Source organism: Nyctereutes procyonoides, unplaced genomic scaffold (genome assembly GCF_905146905.1).
Source record: "Nyctereutes procyonoides isolate TBG_1078 unplaced genomic scaffold, NYPRO_anot_genome, whole genome shotgun sequence".
In the NCBI taxonomy this organism is placed as follows: Eukaryota; Metazoa; Chordata; class Mammalia; order Carnivora; family Canidae; genus Nyctereutes; species Nyctereutes procyonoides.
This window is the reverse complement of record NW_026575052.1, coordinates 70,741,727-70,765,611: the sequence shown is the minus strand read 5'-3', so window position 1 is coordinate 70,765,611 and position 23,885 is coordinate 70,741,727. Positions and strand designations below refer to the sequence as shown.

General features: G+C 40.2%; 1 protein-coding gene across 1 annotated transcript in view; it reads right to left on the bottom strand.

Annotated features, from left to right (window-relative positions):
- Positions 1 to 23,885, bottom strand: part of CUNH10orf67 (chromosome unknown C10orf67 homolog) — a 158,055-nt gene that overhangs the window by 94,785 nt on the left and 39,385 nt on the right. The window contains exon 5 of the mRNA XM_055332670.1: positions 4,917 to 5,069. Coding sequence (XP_055188645.1) covers positions 4,917 to 5,069 — 153 coding nt within the window. The remainder of the gene's footprint in view (positions 1 to 4,916; positions 5,070 to 23,885) is intronic.

Sequence of the window (23,885 nt, the reverse complement as noted above, 5' to 3'; positions counted from 1 at the left end):
GTTTTGCACTAAACCCAATACAAATCTTCATGATTGTGAGCCACCATTTCATTTAAATTATCTGAGTCCAACTCATTCTTAACTAATGAGTTAATAAGAGTTAATAAACAACACTGTTTTAGTAAAGGAAGAATCCCAGGCATTAACTTCTAGTCTCACCATGGCTCCATTTGGAATCATCACAGAATGTACTTATAGACTAAAAAGGGATTTTTAAACAAACAAGCCAACAAGCCAACAAGCAAGCAAGCAAGCAAACAAACAAACATTTGTCTCCAAAGGCAAATGTTAAGCACACATTTTGCACACTAGCAGAACATGAAAACTCACAGTGGATAACATGAGCACTCGTTATCATCTACTAAACAAGAACTATTTGAATTAATCACACCAAGTGTAAAATGTGTAAGTGGTAACAGCTAATACCTCAGTGCATTTCCTAAAACTCTCGTATAAAATCAAGAAACAAGGAAAGCACATTGGACTGGAGGGTTTCTCGTCTTCCTACCCATCCACAGCCCCTGTTCTTGTGAGTTAATCTTTACCTCTGTCCCCACCATCTGTCAGCTGCAGGAACTGCACGTAATTAACTATTCAGACTCCCACAGCAATGAGGACACTCATTAGCAAAATGAACAAAGGGATAGTTCTGGGCTGCCACGGTCATCTGTTACACTCTGAGTGGCAGGTTTTGTGGTGGTGTTCCTCCTACCATCTGCCCACACTACGAGTTTTGGCTTATGTAAACCATGAGGCTTCTTTAAAATAAACTGTGTTAATAAAACCGAGGTTAAGAAGGACAGAGATCATTAAAAGGTGGTTAGCTAGATGTGGCTATTTAAAGCCGCATTGTAGTCACGGAGAGGTTGTGTGTGATCCATGATCAATCTGGGATTTTAAGTTTATAAAGGAACTTGCCAGTGTCAAGTGTTTCTATCATGTTGTGAAAACGAGGACGTCATGGGGTGGCTCGTGTACTCTTTCTCTGGTGAACATTTGCAAGGTGTGCAGAGACGCTTTCTCCAGTTCCAGAATCCTAAACAGATCTTGAAAGCATCATTTTTGAAGACTGGTGTACTGTAGAACCTCACTACTCAAAGTGTGGTCCCCAGACCAGGAGCCTCAGCATCACCCAGGAGCTTATGGGAAAGACAAAATCACTGGCCCCAGCCCAGGCCTCCTGTCAGAATCTGGATCTTAACAAAAGCTGCGGGGGATCCATATGCACAATAAAGTCTGAGGAGTACTATTTAGAGACCTGCATGTGCCTCTCAGCAGTCTCCCTTCTGCAATATTGGTGTCTCAATTCTGCAGGCTCCCCGTACAGTACTCGGACATCTCAATTTGATGCTGGGGGGGGGGTGCAGTGGGGTTCTGATGCATGCCCATGTTGCATGATAGTCATGGAGAAGAGCAGGTGCTTTCCCAGTGAGTGACAGCCAGGAAAGTGGCACACTGGGGCAGAGCAGCCCTGCAGAGCTGCCACTTTTGAACGACAGCTCTGTTTCAGAGCTGTCAGCAACAAGCAGTCATGTTCACTTCTGGGGGTGGGGAGTGGGGGTGACAGTTGCACAGCTCATTTTGTTAGGGTAAGAAAAAAAAATGAAGTCTTTTCAAAACGACAACTCCCACTGCAGTTAAAAACACATGCATGTGTGCGAGCATACACCCACATACACGTGCACACACTCTGACAGGTCCCGTAGCAATCAGTCTTCAGGGGGATTTATCAGGGGACAGCACGACGTCCTGATAACTACAGTGGTATGCAATTAAGTCTCCATGGTTTCCTGCAGAATGAAACCGGAAAAGATGCTCAGTCCTTGAATGACGTTGCTCAGAGGAATATTCGACGTCAATCCTGGAGAGACGAGGCTTCTGTAACTCCAAGAGCCCCCTCTCCTGATTTCCATTTTGTTATAAATATGACTTCGGCTAGCTGTTTATTAAAGTTTTCCTTTGTGATCACATTCTTGTCAAATTTTTCTCAAAAGCAATTCGAGAGATATTATGACTGCTTATGAGCTATAAACTATTTATGTAATTTGACAGTAAGAATGAACAAGAGTGACTCCCTATTGCTTATTCAGCTTGCTTATTTCAAGTTGTCTCAAGTTTATCTCCACTGCCACTTTGAAATTTTCCAATTGGTCCTCCAGATTCTGTTTCCAAATCTAAGCTCAGACGCTGGATATGGCAAGCTTTTCTATACCACCAGAGGGAGCAGTTGTCTAAGATGAAATTTCAAATTTAAAACGCTCTCTTCCAGAACTTCATTCAGTGGCAGGGAGTTTTAGGAAATCTCCTTAGAGGATTGAGAAGGAAAATATTCTCCATAGGTTTGTTTTATATAACTCATGACTGGTTTTGTGGCATTCATGTCTATGTTTCTGAAATGCACACCAGGCCCAGCTGCTCTACACTGCCCTCGATCAAGGTGGGAGACCAGCACCAGACGTTGTATTGGGGTCCTAAGGAGTGGGGAGAAATGTATACTTCTAGTTAATCAGGAGTATTTCACCTCTGTCAAATTTTAGGGTGCTTATAGAAATTGTGACGTGGTCTCCCTGGGGACAGGTTGTGAGAAGGATGCCTGTTGTATTGACTGCCAATTGCTCTGAGTTCTTTGAAGAAAGGTAAGTATATAAATCCTAGATTATCATTATGAGGAAATACACGAGTCCTTATGATCATCTACTTGACTTTCCATGGAATGCTCTGAACAGACCTCAGGACTTGTTGAGACCATCCGGATTTGGTAATTGAGCACCTTACACTACCATATGAGGTGTATCTTGTAATGTTTACATCTCTAAATGTTCTTAGCCTGTTAACTGTTCTGACACCTGGGGGTGGAGGATGTAAGGAGGGTGAGGATGGGTGGTAGCTTTGTGAGCACAAGGAGGGGGCTCCACCCTGTTCGTAATATAAGTGGGATGTTCTCTGGCTCAGGAAGCCACCTGATCATTCTCCTATACTTTGTCCCCAGGGAGACAACGTCTCAATTTCTATAAACACCCTAAAATTTGATTTGATTGAGGTGAGATTAACAGCCAAACCTATTACAGTTTTTTTAGTCTTTTCTACTAAATTGTCTCTGAAAAAAATAAGACTAGATTCAGACCCAGGAAAAGGTTAAGGTAAAGTGAGTACAAAAACTAGATGTGCCTCTTCCAAAGCAATCAGAACATGTAAAAAGAATTAATATTCAATTTTATTACATCTATGCTACAAACACTTCAGACTACATGACTTAGGAAATACTCAGGTGGTTTTATTTTTTTTCTTATCTTTAAAATGAGGATGTAGGGCAGCCCTGGTGGCCCAGCGGTTTAGCGCTACCTTTAGCCGGGGGCATGACCCTGGAGACCCGGGATCGAGTCCCACGTCGGGCTCCCGGTGCATGGAGCCTGCTTATCCCTCTGCCTGTGTCTCTGCCTCTCTCTCTCTCTCTCTCTCTCTCTCTCTCTCTCTCTGTGTGTGTGACTATCATAAATAATAATAATTAAAAAAAACAAAATCCTGCAGGATGATACAAGTGCAATTCCTATCTCCTCTATAGTTGGAAGTTTTAAGTAAGAATATTAATGTGGGACTTTGGTAAACTATAGATTGCACTTAAAGGAAAAAAAAAAAAAGATTGCACTTAAAGGCACAGCAAAGCAGAAGTGTTTCTTCCTCGTGTTAACATTTGGATGTATAACTTTTCACAGCTTTTCTGTGCATATCTATGCATGTGTCAATATTTGCATATGTATTAATATATTCATGCATTATAATATTTACATGTGTATTAATGCATTCTTACATTATAATATAATTTAACATGTGTATTAATATATTCATGCATTATAATATAATATTATAATAATATAGTCTGTTTTATTTATTTTTAAAATTTTATTGATTACTTGATTGATTCATGAGAGACACAGAGAGAGAGAGACAGAGACAGAGACAGAGAGAGAGGCAGAGACATAGGCAGAGGGAGAAGCAGGCTCCCCGTGGGGAAGCCCGATGTGGGACTTGATCCCAGGACTCCAAGATCACACCGGAGCAAAAGGCAGATGCTCAACTGCTGAGCCACCCAAGCATCCCAATGTAGTCTGTTCTATATATACATATCAGTTAGTTAGTTTTGAAAATCACAACCTTGACATCTCACATAGAGCATAGAGCTCCACTTCTTTTGTGGGCTTCAGATTCAGCTGAACTGAGGTCCAGCTGAATGCTATCTTCACCATTTACTAGCTGTGTGCCTGGGCTGAGTTAACCACCCATATCTGCCTCCTCCTCTGTAAACTGAGCTAGATGAGAAGAGGTACCACTGACAAGGTATGGAGTGCCTGCCAGTTGATACTCAAAAGACTATTATTCCTCTGGCCTCTCCTCTTTGACAGGTTAGCCTCTTCGTGCTCTCTCCTTTCGTTTCTGTTCCCACCAGTCCTTTGCCCAAGTCATAAACCAGCTTCTGGCTTTCCCTGAAACAAAGAGAACTGAGGGAAAACCCTCCAAGAATTTTCCCTAAAGGTCCTTCTATTCCATGGAAGCCTCTGACTTGGAGAGATTGCTTTGTGTCTTTCAAACTGTCTAAACAGCAAAACAGGGTCGAGTCTTCAAAATTAAAACAAACGTCTATGTGTTCTTCTAGAATAGGAAAATTTTTGCAGTGGCAGGTAGGTTCTTTTATTTCTGTTATAAATAAAAGTTGAGAACAATTATATTGCTCCTATTTATAACTATTATGGGTTTTCTGGAATGTGCCATTGAGCAGAAAAGGGTTGGACTGGCTGATGTTGTGGAGAGATGCCCAAGATAGACTACTTGTATTTCCTTTATTCTTAACCCAAACTTATAGAAAGTTATAACTTTATCTACATATATTAAGATTAATTATTCATTGCTTTGAAACTCACAAGTCTTTGAAGTCTAGACTCTTCATATCGGTCTAGTTCTTCTCTTAATTCCTTAATAATCTCTTCTCTCTCCTTCAGTTTTTTTAACAAAATACTCATTTTGATCGTAGCTGATTCTTGCACAAAAGACTCTTCTTCCACCTCAAAGAATTGCTAGAGGGAGGAGCAGCATTAAAAATCAGACACTAAGTGAGGACCATCAGAAACTAGCTCATGTTTTATTTAAGCTATTGCCTTATAAGTTATTTTATTTTTGTAACTTGCACACAATTCTCAGTAAATAACTATATTTATATTGAATGATATGCTAAAGTGCCGTAGACTATAGCGCATTATTATCCTATAAAACACAAAGCATAATGTGGTATTTTAACTGCTTCAGCCACGCAAGTAATCATAGTAAACCTTAATTGTAAATTCACATCATGGTTGTGAATGCCCTACTTCAATCTTCCCGGAAAGGAAGATAGCGAAAATTTGAATATGTAAAAAGAGAAGTAAGCTTCAATGGTGCAACTCATTCCCCCAGTGGTTTGGTATAGAGATAGGAGAAAAGTATTATTTTGTTCCTTTTTTCCACAGAAAAGCTTTGCAGGCCATTAATCCAGAAAGACTATGTTTCATTTGAAAAATTAGGAATCTAAGACCAAAGCAGATGAATATGCATTAAAATAAGATTTTTTTTCTATGCAAAGCTGTGGATAATGAACCATTAGGCATAAGAAAGCAATCCTAAGAGTCTACCTGCAGAACCATTCTAAAATCATATAATTCTAACATATCATTCATTTCTCTGCATGAAAAAATGGCTATGTTTTTGCTTTTCTTAAAAAAACCGAATACACTGTTTTTTGATAACACTAATCAAATAGAAATCAAATGAAAAAATATATTCTCAAATTGGTTGGAAATGAATTTGTATATTAGTTGATGCCATATATCATATATGGTGGTGCCCCTATTTTAATTCATTTGACATTTAATTAATTTGGCTCAGTTGGTTAAGTGTCTGACTCCTGATTTCAACTCAGGTCGTGATCTCAGGGTGGTGAGATTGAGCCCTGCCTGCATTGGGCTCTACACTGGGAGTGGAGACTGCCTAGATTCTCTTTCCTTCTCCCTCTGTCCTTTCCTTACTTGCTCTTTCTCTAAAAAAAAAATTTAATTCATTTGACCTTATACTATGAGCACGTCCCATATCATTAACATTTTACATAAATGTAATTACTGATGGTTACATCACATTCTGATCTAGAGAAATGCCATTATTTATATAATCATTATAACATATATATATTTTCAGGTTTTCATTATACTGTATCTTTATACAAACACCACTGACCACATTTCTGATCTTTTTTTCTTGGCATAGATCCCTAGAAGTAGAATTCCTGGCCAGAGCATACAAATATTTTAATGGTCTTGATTTCATTTTATAAATTTCTTTTCAAAAAGATTGTGCAGTTTACATTCTAACTTGAGGATAAGGATGTTTGTCTTACTACATTCCCTGAATCACTGTATATTTTCTGAGTCTTACTATGACTATATATGAACACAGTATTTTATTTTTATTTTAGTCAGCATGTTTTACCTCTTTTTTTTTTTTTTTTTTTTTAAGTAGACTCTACCTCTGACAGGGGGCTGGAGCTCACAACCCTGAGATCAAGAGTCACATGCTTTACTCACCCAGCCAGCCAGGCGCCTCTGAATCAGCATGTTTTGATCCCCAAAATGAATTTTTTATATGATATTAGATATTATGCTTTGCATTTTGAAAATATCCAATTCTAATTATATGCTCTTTTACTGAGAACTCAAAATAATTTTAGAACTTCCATTGATCTATTTAGTAATCAGTTTTATTGATTAGTTTTACTATTTTCATTTGCTAGTACAAAAGCACCGTTTCTAGACATCTTGTTTTAAGCATTTGGGTGCTTCCCCATTTATAGGCGGGACTCTGAAGATCCGTGTCACAGAACCAAACAGGGAAGAAATGCTTACAAAACGAATGCTGTTACTTACTCACTTCCAGCATGTAAAACTCTCATTCTCAACCCTGTTGTATAAAACCATACTGTCCATTTTGAATTCTTTGAGAATTATAGAATTATTTGTGTTGATGTGTTTGCTGCTAATATATGTGAGCGCATGCCCATACAGGAACTACAGCAAAACCTAATCACATCTGCTAAGACACTTAGTATTGTATTTAGAGTTAGGTTTTCAAACTAAAATTGCTCCATAATATATGATGAACACCGGCTGGTGAGAATGCTATACCTGGGTAGAATTGAGAGTCAAGCTAGGAACAGAATACTGACAGGGTCTATGCAACACTAACGTAAAATCAGCATCTGAGAATGCAGTAAAGTGGGAAAGAGTGAAAGTAGAGCAATACATATGGCAGTACCAGCTTGTTATGTTTATTTATTTAAAAATGTTATTTATTTATTTTAGAAGGATAGGGCACCAGCAGGGAGAGAGAATAAGGGAGAGGAAGAGAGAATTCCAAGGAGACTCCATGCATGCTGAGCACGGAGCCCAATGCAGGGCTGGGTCCCACGACCCTGAGATCATGACCTGAGCCAAAACCAAGAGTCAGATGCTTCACCAACTAAGGCACCACCCTCAGCTTTTTAAATTGAGTGGTTTTAAAGAACAAGGTTGATTGCACAGAACAGGATACCCTGCATTGGCATACCAGCTGTGTCACTTAGTGCCCTGTGCCTCACTTTTATTATCTGTAAAATGGGATTAATAATAATACCTAAACTGCTGTGAGAATCAAATAAGATAATGCACAGAAACCATTTTGAACAGCGTCTACAACACAATCAGCTCCCTATAAGTATTACACTCTAACATTTTATTTTTGTTCTGTTTTGTCATTCAAACCCAGATGCCACTTGCTCTGGGAAGCCTTAGCACCCCACCTGCCCACCTGCCCTCCACTGCTATTCTTTCTATATCTTGTCAACACTCCTCTTGGGTCATTTCATTTGTTTGTTTATTTGCTCACTAATTTTTGTGTTCTGAAGACGATGGATTTATTTTACTTTTTTAAGAATTTATTTTTTTAAGAGAGAGAGAGGGAGGGAGGGAGGGGGAGGAGCAGAAGGAGGGAGCAAGAGAATCTCAAGTAGACTCCTCACTGAGCACAGAGCCTGACTCCAGACTCAATCTCATGACTCTGAGATCATGACTTGAGCCGAGACCAAGAGTTGGATGCTTAACCAACTGAGCCACCTGGACACCCCTATTGAACTTTTTAAAAACTCCAAAATAAAGATGCTTCTGATCAGCTGGCCAGGTCATCTCCTCTGTAACATGACACAAACCACCCTGGATGCTCATTTAAAATCCCTCCAGGAACTGGGCTGAGATGCTGCACAACTCAGCAGGGCTCCAGCGAGCCTGCCTTTAGGATGGGCTCTGTCCCTCTGGACTTCAGGGCAGGGAAGGTCATGAAGAACCAAACATTTTGGTTCTTTGGAAGAACAAAACATTTTTTATTTCTGACATTTCATAAAATAATTGTAAGGCCCAAACACATTGGATTCATTTCTCTTCATCTCCAGGAATGCTTCTGATGTTTGACCAATGTTTACTGAATGAGCTGGACTCATGAGGAGATAAGCAAGAAGCACTTTTATTTTTCTTCACTGCCTCTCAGATCTGGTCTACCATCTCATGTTTCTTACCTCTTAGAAAAACTCTCAGGAAAGTGCCACGGCATTTTTGGTTTTGTTTTTTAACTCTTAAATAACAACAACAAAACTGGATAAAGGAAAGAAAGATAGGAAGAAAGCGGAAGCCATAAATTTATAAATAAAACACCCCAAATCTCACTCTAGCCTGCTTTTACCCCATCAAGTTTCCCTGTCCTTCCCATCTGTGGCCTCCCTTGGACTTGGCATCCAGTGGATAGAGGAGACGGGCTGAAACTGGCTTTCTTTTCTCATACCCAGAAATTTGCTCAACATCCTCCAGTCCAGATGTTGCTGCAAAAGTATTTTTTTTAGGTGAGATTAACATTAAAATCTGTGGACTGAGTAAAGCAGATTACCCTCCATAACATGGATGGGCCTCATCCAATCAGTTGAAAGTCTTTGGAGAAAGACTATTTTTGGACTTGAGCTGTAACATCAACTCTTCCCTGGATCTCTGGCCTGCTGGCCTACCTTGCCCTGACAATTGTGTGAGCCAATTCCTTATAATCAGTCTCTCTCTTTTTTTTCTCTTGCTCTCTATACACACTGGTTCTATTTCTCTGGAGAATCCTGACTAATATAATATCTACATCTGAAGACCATAAATTCACACCAACACCTCCAATTCCAACCTAATACCATGGCATTTATTACAGCCATCTCCTTTCCATAGCATAACCCCTTCTCTCGCAGTGGGAAAGCTGGCTCCAGATGCTTGATGCACTGATGTGTTTGCTTCATGTCACCCACATCCCTTCATGTCACCCATCTCCTGGCCACATTGTGCCACCAAGAGCTTGCCTCTGATGCAGGCAATGGGATGGAGAAGGCAGAAGCATGCCTTTGGTCTTTTAATTCACAATGGCCAGAAAATTTTATTTTTTTGGACTTTAATTCCTTTGGTCTTGCAAGAAGAATGAATATTTGTATTTTAATTTTTCCTTTAGCATTTGAGAAGGAGTTGATATTCAAATCTTTGGCATAACTCTTGGCTTTTTATTATTAGAATAATTTTATGATGTCATTTGGTCTCATGGGCAAAACTTCATGACCAAGAGTATTGAACAACACAGCTGGATATAATCTAGGGTGAGAAACAGACAAGAAAATGAATTCTCAGTATCAGATACAAGGTGACCTTGCCCTTAAATGGAAATAATGCACTCTTCCAACCAGATGCCAAATCTCCCAGGGTACCAGCAATCTCATGATCCTCAGAGAACAGTGCTTGATATTTGGGGGCTACATCATGAAGGTGGGAACAAGGCTTTCTTCTCCCCCCAAGGTTCAGATACACAGCTGATTGATCATAGGCTAAATGATTAAGTTCAATGTGTTAAAAAGAGAAGAAAGGAAAAGAAAAATCCAGGAAATGTTGTCTCCTCCCATATGAAGTGATACCCTCCATTCAGTTCTGACCCTGGAAGAAGAAACTTAGTCACATTATTTGGCCATCCCCCTCCTACTATCTTTCTCACTGGGGCAAGCCCTGCAGGAGCATATGCTCTGTCCTGGCAGGAAGAGACCCACCCAGCCCCGTCCTGCCTCTGATGGGAGTAAGTCGGCCAAGTTCTGAGAGTTAGCACTGGGGAGCCTGCTTTCTTAGTGAAGCAGATGATCTCCATCTGCTGGCTCTCTGACTTTATTTTTCAATTTGTCCAGAACCTGGGTGGGGAAGAGCAGTATTATTTATCAAGCATCATAAATGCTGCAATAATATTTATCTTTCAAGGTGGCAAATCTAAGCATGTCACAAAAACTGCTTAGGATTCCATAACGATTCTTTGATGTCTTCAACACAAAGTATTAATTCCTTAGGCTCACTTCCCTGCATTGTCTCTCAGCACTCTCTCCAGTCCTCTTGTCCTCCAGCCTTACCAAACTACCTGCAGCTCCCTGACTGCCCTACACTTTAATGCTTTCGTTCCAAGAAATGGGCCATCTCCTTGAGCCCTCTCATCTCCCCTAAGCTTGCCAAATATTCACCATCCTTCAAGGCTTAGCTTAGGAATCACCTCATCCTGAAAATCTTAACTACTTCCCCAATCCCCACAGAAGAGTTGGACACCTATTGGGTGCAAATCTTTTTTTTTTTTAATTTTATTTATTTATTCATGAGAGATATGCAGAGAGAGGCAGAGCATAGGCAGAGGGAGAAGCAGGAGCCCAATGTGGGATGTGATCCCAGGATCCTGAGATCATGACCTGAGGGAAAGGCGGATGCTCAACCACTGAGCCATCAAGGTGGCCCATGTGCAAATCTTGATTATGGATTGTAATTGCTGAATTATTTCTTTTCTTTTTCCTTTCCTTTTCTTTTCTATCCCTCATGGCCACTAGATTATGAACAACATAAGTACAAGGACTGCTTTTGTCTCTGCTACAAAAATCAGATGATGCATGGATGACTCAACAATTGAGTGAAAGGACAGACAGTTCAAGCCTTCAACATCATGCACTGCCATGTTCTAGGACATCCTTACTAAGAACTCATGTCTATTTTGGGTACCATGGCATAGGTCAAGTTCTTGGCACCTTTTTGGGGTATATTCTGGCCTAGAAACCAGAATGTTCAGCAAACTTTTGTTGACTATCTGATGTGTCAGACTCTCTGCTAGGACCGGAGTACAAAGACAAATATAGCTTAGTCCCTGGCCCACAGGAATAAAGATTCTACAGTACAAACCAATCCACAAGTGGGTAATTGTGATGCAATTCAGTGTGTCAATGATCCAGGAGAGAAAGAGCATTCTAGCAAGAAGGGACATTATAAGAACATTCCAGGGAGGTGACTAATAACTTGAGGTGTGGAGAGGGAGGCAGGTGAATGCAAGTAGCTCAGTATTGCTGGAGGGTAACACTTCCACCAAGAAGTGGGAGATAAGACTGGAGAAAATAAGGGTCTTCTGGGCCATGGTAAGGGCTTAGACATCATCCAACAGTTACAAAGAAGATGCTGAAAGGTTTCAAAAGGGGGAAAGATGTGAAGGGGTTTATGTTTTGAAAGACCACTCATTTGACCAGGCAGAGAAAGACTTTCAGAGATCAGATGGATAAGAGGTAATAGCCACAGGCCAGGCAAGCAATGCTGACTGCCTGACCTAGTTCTGTGGCAAGATACCAGGGATGGATTTAGAATGTAAAAAACTGGCAGGAGTTGATTGACTGAAAACTAGAGTGAATTTTTTATTTATGCTTTGTCACCAACCTACAGTTTTACTACAGACTTAGTGGCTTAAAACACACGTCTTATCTCACAGTTTCTGTGGGTCAGGAGTTGAGGCATGGCTTAGGTGGGTCCTCTGCTTGGAGGCTCCAGACTGCAATCCAAGTGTTGTCTGGGACTGGTTTTGGTGGAGGCTCAACTGGGAAAGGATCTGCTTTCATGTTCACTCAAGCTGCTGGAAGGATTCGGGTCCTTGCATCTGATTCTTGCTGAGTGTAGGCCAGAGGCTGCCTGCTGTTCTTTACTTCCAAATGTTGGGGCTCCCCCACATGGCCTCTTGCTTTCTCCAAGCCACCAAAGGAGAGACTCTGCATGACAGGAGCTACACTCTTAGGAAATATAATCATCTGGGCACCTTTGCTAATAATCTACAAGTTAGAAGACCCACATCCCGCCCACTCTCAGGGAGATAAGGAGGGTGATCGCACACAGTGTGAACACCCGGAGGCTAGATTGTGGTGTCCAGCCCAAGGAGTGACTGCTGGCTTCCCAGCCCGGAGACTAGCTAGGTTGTGCTGCCAACACATGAGACCAGGAGACCTGGGGGAGGAGGGGAGCAGTGTGGAGGTAAGAGGGAAGATAGGTCTTGCGGTTGGTGTCATGGTGAGTCTGCAGTGACTTATTTTGTAATCTGCATGTTCGTTTTTTTTCCTATTTCATCTAGGCAGTTTTCTTTCCCACCCTCTCCTCAACATAGAGCTTCATTCAGGCCATTGAGTGCTCCGGGGAGGGTGTTCCTCACAATCCAAGGAGTATATCCTGCTCTTGGCAGTGGCCTGTCTTGGTTTCCTAAATCAGAGTCCAGAAAACTTATTCCCCTCCAAATACCAAAATGTTGGTATTTTACCACATAATACTATTACTAGGACTTAAAAATCTGAAATTAAAATCACTTAATGCAAAAAAAAAAAAAAATCACTTAACCCCGGGGTAGTATTTGCTGCATTAAAATTTGGGATCTAAAATTAGTGCCCTCATTAGATATGGATCTTCAATATTTCTCTCACCTTCAGGAATGTACAAAAATGACAGTCAACAATGCAAGGCTTCTACTGGGAGACTAAATACTTTCCTAGTTCAAAGACTTTTAAAAACAATGTTAGTATATTATTATTTTAACAAATGCGTTATTAACAGTCTTGTAATGAATTTGGGTAATTCTGCATCAAATCTTCATCTACATTTGACAATGTAAAGAAGAAGACAAACCCAAAATACTTTTCTTGGAACAAACACTACTACTTGCTATCCATAAAGGGGTTGCAGTCCTGCAAAATAGACAACGAGCTATTTGCAATGATCTCCTCAAAGTCATCAAAGAGCAATGTAATTATGTGATAGGGAAACACTGGAAGTTACTCACAGCAATTTTTCACTCTTCCAGTTGATGACAATCAGAAAGGGATTTCTGAGAAGGTAAAAGACTTGGCACAGAAATTGTCTCCAGCTTTTTTTTTGTCTCCAGCTTTAATGACAAAACAACTGACACCTTTTTTTTTTAATATCATGTGTTTTTTTGTTTTTTTCCTAAGACTTTGATTACATGTTCTTCTATCTTATGTAGTGAATTTACTTTTTGAGCTACACTTACTTTACCTGCTAGTAGTTTATATTAGAACTATGAGTTTAATGTTCATGTTCTATGTGTTTTTGTTTTTATTTGTTGTTCTATTTATGTTCATAACATTTGTACTTGAAATGTAGAATACATTTATTTCACTACTTTAAAAATGTCTGTGAGTGGGAGTGGAAGAAGATGGTCAAAACACACAAACTTTCAGTTTGTCTGCAACATGATGAATCTAGTTAACACTACTGTATGGTATGTTTGAAAGTTGCTAAGAGAATAGATTTTAATTTTTTTAAATTTATTTATGATAGGCTCACAGTGAGAGAGAGAGAGGCAGAGACACAGGCAGAGGGAGAAGCAGGCTCCATGCACCGGGAGCCCGACGTGGGACTCGATCCCGGGTCTCCAGGATCGCGCCCTGGGCCAAAGGCAGGCGCCAAACCGCTGCACCACCCAGGGATCCCAAGAGAATAGATTTTAAAAGTTTTCATCACAAGGAAAAAAATGTCTAACTCTATGAGGAGATCTAAGTTAAACTTATCATGAAACTTATCATGATAATCATTTTGCAATATATGTAAGTCAGGTTACTCTGCTGCACACCTTAAACTCATGGAGAGCTGTATGTCATTTATATCTCAATAAAACTGAAAAAAGATCTGTGAATTCTAATACTTTAAAATAAATATTAAAATAAATTAATTAAATAGCATCATTTATATTTTATGGGACACAAATATAAAAAAAATATGGAGCTGGAGGTCTGCTTCAGGTAGCCTCCTCTTGCCTTTCCTAGCCTGTCACTAGAACAAGGAGTGCTGACTCTCCTTTGTGTTGGAGTTTGAGTTTGAGTTTTCTCAGAGTCACTGGGGCAATACTCCTGGGGGTTCTGATTACGTATTTATCCCACATGTTACGAGGGTGCTAAGAAACTACAAAGCATTTAAGGTGAGCAGGATACTGAGGAGTCTGGAAACTCTCTTCCTATGAGGACTGGTTAAGGAGTCAGGGGCTTAACCAAAGGGAAGAAAGCATGAATATCAGTGTTTTCTCCAACAATGTGAGAACACGTGGAAGAGGAATTCATCGCCATTCACCTTTCCTTCTGAATGTCAATTACAGCTGAACCAAAAATAAAGTCAATGAAATAAAAACAGAAGATTAAAAAAAATTTGCATTTTTCTGTAATCCACCTGAATTTAATTCCAGTCTTGTCTTTCTATAGAAATATAATAAATAATTATGCTGCACATGAAGCATTTTGCACAGTGCCTGGGCCATAATAGATTTTTCAATACGTGACAACTGCTTTCATTATCACTAATGATTGGCCTGGAGAAAATGAGGAAGTATCACCAAGCATTTTCACTTATGTTCCTGTAACTAATGCCCATCACCACCTAAGATAAAAGAATAACCACAGTCCCAGGCTACATTAGGTTTCAGTAGAGCAAGTCTATGCAGAACATGGGCATTCTCTACAGCCCCATATACTTTTCTCAACTTAAATATGTTTCCATACCTCTCCTCTCCTCCAATCTACCCCAGATTTTTCTCACAGAAAAAAGAACATCCACTAAGAAGGTAATGACTTCATTCCTTAGCCCAGTGTTGGTAAAGGTGAGGGTGGTGCTTTGATTTGAGGAAATGAAATTCCAATGGTTATATTTCAAGCATTCAGGAGTGGGGTGTGTGTGTGTGTGACTGTGCCTAATATTTTGAATGGGAAATATTCTCCTCCTTACTATGTATCCCAAAGAATCTCTTCTACATGAAGAGCACTGCAAGAACACACCAGCATTCATTCTGTACATATTCATGGGGTCTGCTATGCAAAGTTCTGGGCTAGTCACAAATTTCCCCATATATAAGAAAATCCTCAACATCCTGTATAGAGGAGAAGAATAGAGCTTCATAGTTTCTAAAGTTCTCTTTAAAAGACTTGGGAAACCATCACCTAAGAAAGCATCCAAGTTCATGCAGTAAGTCACAGGGAGTGAGCATATTCCAAACTGGAAAGCAAAATTAAATGATCTTCCATGCCAAAGAGTCTGAATGGAGAATCAGCTCCACCAGCCTGTCAGCCTTCATTTGAATTGCACCTTGATGCTTCTCTGCAAAGAAGCATGTCTTAGGCTGATTCAGACTCTTCAGCTTCACAAAAGTCACAGGACTCCTTCTTTGCTGGGAGCTCCATTCATCATATGGAGTGTGAGGCTGGTTCTGGGCTTTCTTGATGCATTCATGCCAAAGGACTGTGTGTGCCCAACCTCTTTGTCTCCTTACAGTATGCACTCAATTCTTCCACTTGACAAGACAATGAAACAACTAGTCCCTCCCTACTCAGGGATGGGAAACAGGATCTATCCCATGTGGGTCTCTGGAAGGGGACCTGATTAATCCAGGCAACACTGTAGTCGGGTCATAGAGGAAACCAGCCTCAGGATTTAGTTCACCTTCTTCATTTGATAGGAGTCCATCAGTAACTCATAAGTAAGTATAATAATGGCTTTTTGTTTGGAATAATTTATTGAGTCCATCCCTTGATGGAGCAGCTGGATTGAAGGAGAGTAAGACTAGTTTGTCTTTTGAGATGAGCAGTATGAGGTCATTGAGGTGATCATTTCATAATATACACAAATATTGAATCATTATGTTGCACACTTGAAACTAATATAATATTATATACCAGGTATACTTCAATTAAAAAAAGAGAGATCTGATAATTCCACATTTGTAACTTTGTGAACAAAGTGGTTGTATACAGTTTTCATAAAATCAATGGTTTCACATCAAAATATTTTGGTGAAGCGGAAGAAATCAATCACAAAATAGCACATATTGTACTCTCATTTATATGAAATGTTCAGAATAGATCAATCAGTAGCAACAAAAAGTAGATGAATAGTTGCCAGGGGTTTGGAGCAGGGAAGATAAAAGGGGAAGCGAGTAGTGGGAATGACTGCCAATGGGTACAAGCTTTCTCTTGGGGGTGATGAAAATGTTTTAAAATTAGATTATGATGGGACGCCTGGGTGGCTCAGCAGTTGAGCATCTGCCTTTGTTTCAGGGTGTTATCCCAGTTTGGGGATTGAGTCCCACATCAAGCTCCCTGTGAGGGAGTCTGCTTCTCCCTCTGCCTATGTCTCTGCCTCTCTCTGTGTCTCTCATAAATAAATAAAACCTGAAATAAATAAATAAATAAATAAATAAATAAATAAATAAATAAATAAATAAATAAAATTATGATGATGGCTGCACAACTCTGTAAATATACTCTAACCCAGTGAACTGAACACTTTAAATGAGTGAATCTTACGTTGTGTCAATTATACCTCAATACAGCTTATTGGGACCCTTGGCTGTTTCAGTCAGAAGAGCATGTGACTCTGGATCTCCGGGCCATGAGTTCGAGCCCCACATTGGGGTATAGACATTACCTAAATAAAAAGCTTTATAAAGGGACACCTGGGTAGCTTAGTGTTTGGTGTCTGCCTTTTGCTCAGGGCGTGATCCCAGGGTCCCGGGATGAAGTCCTGCATCAGGTTCCCCATGGGGAGCTTGCTTCTCCCTCTGCCTATGTTTCTGCCTCTCTATCTGTGTCTCTCATGAATAAAGAAATAAAATCTTTTTAAAAAGCTTCAAAAAAAATCAAAGGATTCCATGATTCCAATCAAACCACTCTTAAGATATGACAAAAAAGATTCCATATTCATTTTTTTTAAGATTTATTTATTTATTTGAGAGAGAATGTGTGTACAGCTTGGGGAGGAGCAGAGGGAGAAAGAGAAGCAGACTCTCCACTGAGTCTTATGAGGGACTCAATCCCAGGATCCTGGGATCATGACCTGGACCCATTGGCAGCCACTTAACCAACTGAGTGACCCAGGCACCCCAAGATGCCATATTCTAAGGACATAAAATATAATACTTAGCAATAACTTAGTTGTATGAGAAAGACATATAGCCTGCATAAATAAAGTTATAAAACTTCATTGAAACACACAATAAAAAACATAAATGAATCAAGAGAGGTATTCTTGAATAAGAAGACTGAATATTATAAATGATACAAATTTCTTTCGAAATTTATGAATAATTTTCCAATCAGTTCAGTTTCAATAAAAATACCGAGGGGCATTTTTAGAATGGCAGTAAGCAAAATTATTTCAAGGTTTACCTGGAGGAATAAAAAAACAATGGAAAAACTGCTTGTTAATTCAAAATATAGTGAAAATGTCCTTGACTTTTCCAAGGGTTTTATAAGCTCCTAAATCCCTTTATTAAACCCCTCTGTGTTTGAAATACCTAGTTTCTTCTCTGAATCTGAATTCATACATATCCCAAACCAAAAATAATTAAATAAGATGTAAGTTTTAGAAATACCTTTCGTCTGCAAACGAGGTATTAACATATCATGCAGGAGACTGTTTCAAAAGTTAAATAGATTTAAAAACTTGATCCATAGCTGAAAAGGGACTTGTACCTGTATCCTTAACTGGCCTCCAGAGGGCAGCAGAGTCATTTATCCTTAACCAAAGTTCCCTCTTAACCCAAGTGTTTACTTTGGTGGTGTTTTTTTGTTTTTTTGTTTTTTTTGTTTTGTTTTGTTTTTGTTTTTTTTTCCAGCACTCTTCTGTTTTTCTCATGACGGAGCCTCAGCAAACTGGGTGGCCAGGATTAGGCAGGCTGCAGGAGGTCATGGATCAAAGCAATGACAACAAACCAAAGGGAAGATTCAAATAATCACTTTTATGTCATTAAAACAATTTTTTTAATTAGATAAACCAACAGCAACTCATACACTGATGCTTAAGTATATTTAACTAGCACATGTTTTTGAAAAACTGAAGAATAGAAAGCATTTAGTCAATTCAGGACTTTCTACTTTTAGAAGTACAAGAAGTTTATATAAAGAGCGAAGTCACTTATTCTGCTTATTTTTTTGACTTTTTTTTCCTTTGGAAATCTCTACACCTAATGTGGGGCTCGAACCCACTATCGCAAGATCAAGAGTTACGCTTGCTCTTCCAACTGAGCCAGCCAGGTGCCCCATTCTGCCATAGTTTTTGAGCATTTGATACCCACTAGAAGTATGTCTGAGTCCCAGAAACTGTCAAAAATGCAAAAGATTCGGAAGTCATGTTCAAAAGAACTGTGGGATTCTGACTTATTTCTTCCACTGTAAACAACAAAAATTCTGGAATAAGGTAGGTGAAATGCATCCATAAGCTGACAAAGTAAGGAATACTTACTTTCATTTTAGGCTAAAATGAAGTGAAATGCAGAAATCCAGGGAAGTGTACAGAATGCTGGAGATGGCTTTCACTCCAGGGCATTGCCAACCCAGGTATCTGTGAACTTTGATTTACACCCCTTTGTGGGACACAGAGAAGAGACATCACTTGGGTCCTCTTCAAAGTGGTGATTGTAATTCTACATAATAGATCTCCTCATTAATGTTGAGACACCACAGGCGACTCCTTCAGTGTAAAAACAAACCAGAACTACCTTGAACTGTGCACCCTCTCCTATCCCACTGAAAGTGAAGCTGCCTTCTGTCTGGAAACTTGGCTCTGAGTACAGAGAAGGGCGGGGGGGATTCTTTTCTGAGTTTTATGAGCACAAGATGAAAGATGACCTACACAGTTTGCGACTCAAAGCCATACATCTGGATGCTCTAAAATGCCTTGAGCCAAAAGTCAGATTAAAGTGGTCACAGATCCAGGAATCTCACAGAAGCAAACAAATCTCTTGTAGAAACTGATTTCTATTCTAGGCCTCCCTCAAGGAATTCCCACAGAAATATGAGTTCAGGGCAGCCTGGTGGCTCAGTGATTTAGCGTTGCCTTCAGCCCAGGCGTGATCCTGGAGACCGAGGATAGAGTGCCACATTGAGTCCCTGCATGGAGCCTGCTTCTCCCTCTGCCTGTGTCTCTGCCTCTCTCTGTGTGTGTCTGTCTTGAAAAAAATAAATAAAATCTTAAAAAAAAAAAAAAAAGAAATATGAGTTCACAGTCAGAAATCATAAAACTCAAAAGTAAATGACATACACGTGTGACAGCACTATCAGACCCTCAAAGGTGGAAATAGTGAAACACAGACTATAAATCAGGTATAATTAAATATGTTTATAGAAATAACAGGACTAGGGACACCTGGGTGGCTCTGTGAGCATCTGCCTTCAGCTCAGGGTGTGATAGCAGGGTCCTCAGATGGAGTCCTGCATCAGGCTCCCCACAGGGAGCCTGCTTCTCCCTGTGCCTGTATCTCTCATGAAGAAATAAATAAAATCTTTAAAAAAAAAAAAAGAAAGAAAGAAAGAACAGGACTAAAATTATGAGCAAAAAGCAAAAACCTTAAAAAAAAACAACAACCCAATAACCAAGCATAGAGTGTCAAATAGAATTCCTAGTCATAAAAAATATTATAATATTTAAAAACTCAAAGAAATAGATAAGATAGTAATTTAAAAATGGGTTTAAAATATAGAATTAAATTTTTTTTACATGAGAATGATACATGTTACTATTTATTTATTTATTTATTTATTTATTTATTTATTTATTTATTTATTATTTAAGACCTTTATTAACGGGTGCTTGCCGTTTGCTGACTTTTTTGAAAAAATAAAGTTGTAAACTTTTATTACAAATTAAAAATGAGGTTCTTAAAAATCTCAACTTGGGGCAGCCCCAGTGGCCCAGCGCCTTCGGCCCTGGGCGTGACCCTGGAGACCCAGGATCGAGTCCCACGTCGGGCTCCCTGCATGGAGCCTGCTTCTCCCTCTGCCTCTCTCTCTCTCTCTGTCGTGAATAAATAAATAAATTCTTTTTAAAAAAGCCTATTAAAACAAAAATCTCAACTTGACCATATATGAAACATTTTCAAAACCTTTGAAGGTGTACTGAGAAAAACCAGGCTTTTTAAAAAAACACGTTTATCATTACCGAAAAGAGACGTCTTTAGGTAGAAATAATAAAAGCCGATGCTGCACAGATAATGCAGGTAGTTCTACGTATCTGGTCAGTGGGCAGAAAGCAAGCCCTTAAGGTCTTCAGCCCCCATTCCTGTTCATTTCTTACTGCTGGGATTTCGTCTTCCGTCCTTGAGCTGGGTGGCTAACGGGGCGGCAGGGGCGAGGCGAGGCGAGGCGAGGCGAGGCCAGGCGAGGCGAGGCGGCCTGGGCCGCGGGCTCTCGGCAGGAGGAGGGTGGCTCTGGCCTCCGGCGTCCTGCGCCCTCGGGCTGCCCCCGCTGTCTGCGCGCGTCCTTGGAGCCCGGGTCGCGACCTCGAGGCCCCAGCGCCCGGATTTCCGTACCTCCCTCCTCGCCCTCCTCTCCAGGCTGTCTCTGGCCAGGGGGGCCCCCAGGGAATCGAGGCCTCTAAGCTCGACGCACACGCCGGCTCACTGGTCTGCCGCGTTCTGCACCCCGGTTGTCGGCACCGGCCGTGACCTCTCCCTGCACGGAGGGTCCCCGCAGGCAGGGACTGGGGGCCTTCGCCGGCACCCTCCGATCCCTCGTCCTTGGCCCCACTCTCACTCTCACCATTGCGGTAGTTCTGCCGGTAATTGGTGGAGGACCCTGCGACGCGGGTGGCGTCTGTAATGGTCACGGTCCGCTGCCCATCTACTGCCTCGCCCTGGAGCCCCACCAGGGCCTGCCACATTTGCTGCCCCCGCACCCCTTTCTCCTTCAACAGCTTCGAACTCCACGGTCCCTCCAGCCCCCCACTGCGAAGGCGCTGCCTGGGGTGATTCTTCTTTATGGCAATCTGGTGTACAAATACATCTTCCTTGCTACTCCTGTTGAGGAAACCATATCCGTTTCCTACATGGAACCCTTTTACTGTTCGTTGTGATGGGCTTGTCCCCGCCGGCAGGCAGCGCTCCGCTCCTGCTACCCGTCGAACTTCAAATCTTTTTTTTTTTTTTAAGATTTTTTTTTTTTTTTTTTAAAGCTCTCTGGCGGGGAGCCTGATGTGGGACTCTATTAGGATCACGGCCTGGACCGAAGGCACACGCTGCACCACCGAGCCACCCAGGTGCCCCGATATATGTTATTAAGCCTTTATTTTAAAATATTTTTGAGGTTAAATCAAAAAGACAAGGTCCTAGACAAATATCTCATTATTATCACACTCAAAGGCAATAGGAAAACAAATAGTCTTATAATCATTAAGGACATTGAATGAGGAATCCAAAAGATGTCAACTAGTCAACCAATCCGTCTAGGCCCAGCAGGCTTTTCCAGTAGGTCTAAATATTTAAGGAAGAAATATTTCCAATCTTATATAAATGCTCCTAGGGAACAAAATGAGGATAATACCCTCAATTCATTTAATTAAGCCTGATACCAAACCCACCAACGACAGTTTAAAAAGTGTAGGTTCCCTTACCAACAGACATAGATTTACAATATCTTAAGAAAAATATTAATGCACTAAATTCAACAACAATCCTTTTTTAAAAAGACATATGATGACCAAGTTGGACTTACACAAAGAAAGTAAGGTTGATTTAACACTTAAAAAAATTAATTCTTTTCACCTACATTAATAGATTAAGGGAAATATCATTAAGGGGAATACACTTATGTATCTCCTAGTAGATGCATAAAACCCACATTTTATAACACTGAAATACATTCATGATTTTTTTAATGGTCTCTTTAAAATAGCCTGCTAATATAGCAAGTATTATGTGTAATGTTGAAACATTATATTCATTCTCTATAAGATTAGATATAAAATAAGGATGCTTGCTATCATCACTTTTATTTAACATTGTACTGGAGGCACCACCAGTGCAGTAAGGAAAAATAAATGAATGAATGAATGAAGAAATGGGATAATATAGTAACAAATATATAATTATTCTCAATTAATACAACCGTTATATAGGAAGTCCTGAAGACTATAAATTATTAAAATAAACTTAAGAATTTAATAAGATAACTGGTTACAAAATCAATATATACTCATCAACTGCATTTCTACACCCCAGGAATAAACAGTCAGAAATGTAATTTTGAAAAGATATTTACTATGTCTTCAAGAAAAGTATTCAGAAATTAATGTAATAAAAATATTGCAGGGCCAGGTGCCTGGCTGACTCAGTCAGGGGACCATGTGACTTGATCTCGGGGTGGTGAGTTCGAGCTCCACATTGGGTGTGGAGATCACTTAAATAAATAAAACTTGAAAAAAAATGTAGCAGGTTTGTGGAGCACGAGGGTCAAAAAAGAATTCTTGAGATGTTGTATGGTGCAACTTAGTAAGGACCCGTGGGCAGAAAGAGCTGCACTTCTGCTGTGTGAAGCTGGTGGTTATATTCTTAGTGCTCAGGGCAGAGGGGACATGTAGAGAGTAGTAGATCATAGATGTCTTCTTGAATTTCTACTTGCAAAACTATTTTTACAAGATTTCTTTGGTGCTTATCACTTAGTTCGGTATTAACTCTCAGTGAGATTTACAGACTGTCATGAGGCCCTTTAAGAATGTAGCAACCAGTGTGTATTTGATCCTTATCGAAAATATGCAGGCTATAGGTCAGACTTCTGGGCTAAAGGTGAACATTTTTCTGTCCATCCCTCATCAAAGCTATTAAAGTTCTTTTTGAATATAATTGTAAGGGCAGCCTGGGTGGCTCAGTGGTTTAGCACTGCCTTCGGCCTAGGGTATAATCCTCGAGTTCCGGATCAAGTCCCTGCATGGAGCCTGCTTCTCTCTCTCTGTCTCTCATGAATGAATGAATGAATGAATGAAATTTAAAAATATGTGTAATTGTAAAATTTTATTTTAAAATATTAAAAAAGAGCTAAGTAAATGGAGAACTATATTATATACAGTATTAGATGATTCAGTTTAGGCATCGTATCATAGGAAGACATTTGGTCCTGTCCCTGGTTCCTGTAACAAAGCTCCTAGAACTTCTGGCAAGAATGATAGGAGCATTTTTTGTTCTAGTAAGGCCACTCTTGGGGAGGCCCTAGATAGCTTTTGGATGAAGGCTGGTCACCAGAAAGACCAAGCCTGCGTTAGAAGCTTAGAACTCTCAGCTCCATCCTCTCACCCCTGGGAAGGGAAAGAGACTGGAGATTGAGTTAATGCCTAATGACTTATTCAATCCTACACTAGGAGACCTCTGTTAAAAATCCAAATGACTGCATTCAGAGAGCTTATGGGTGGTGCATATAACTACAGGCTGGGAGGGTGATGCACCCAAAGAAGTCATGGAAGCTTCACGTCCCTGCCCCATGAACTTGGGCAATGCATCTGAAGAGGAGCAGAATTTGCTGCCCCAAAATATGTCTAAACTTTGGCAAAGGATTATTTTAGACTACTTTTTATAAAATTATTTATTTATTTAACAGAGAAAGAGAGAGACACAGAGCACAAGCAGGGGGGTAGTGATAGGCAGAGGGAGAGGGAGAAGTAGGCTCCTGATGTGGGACT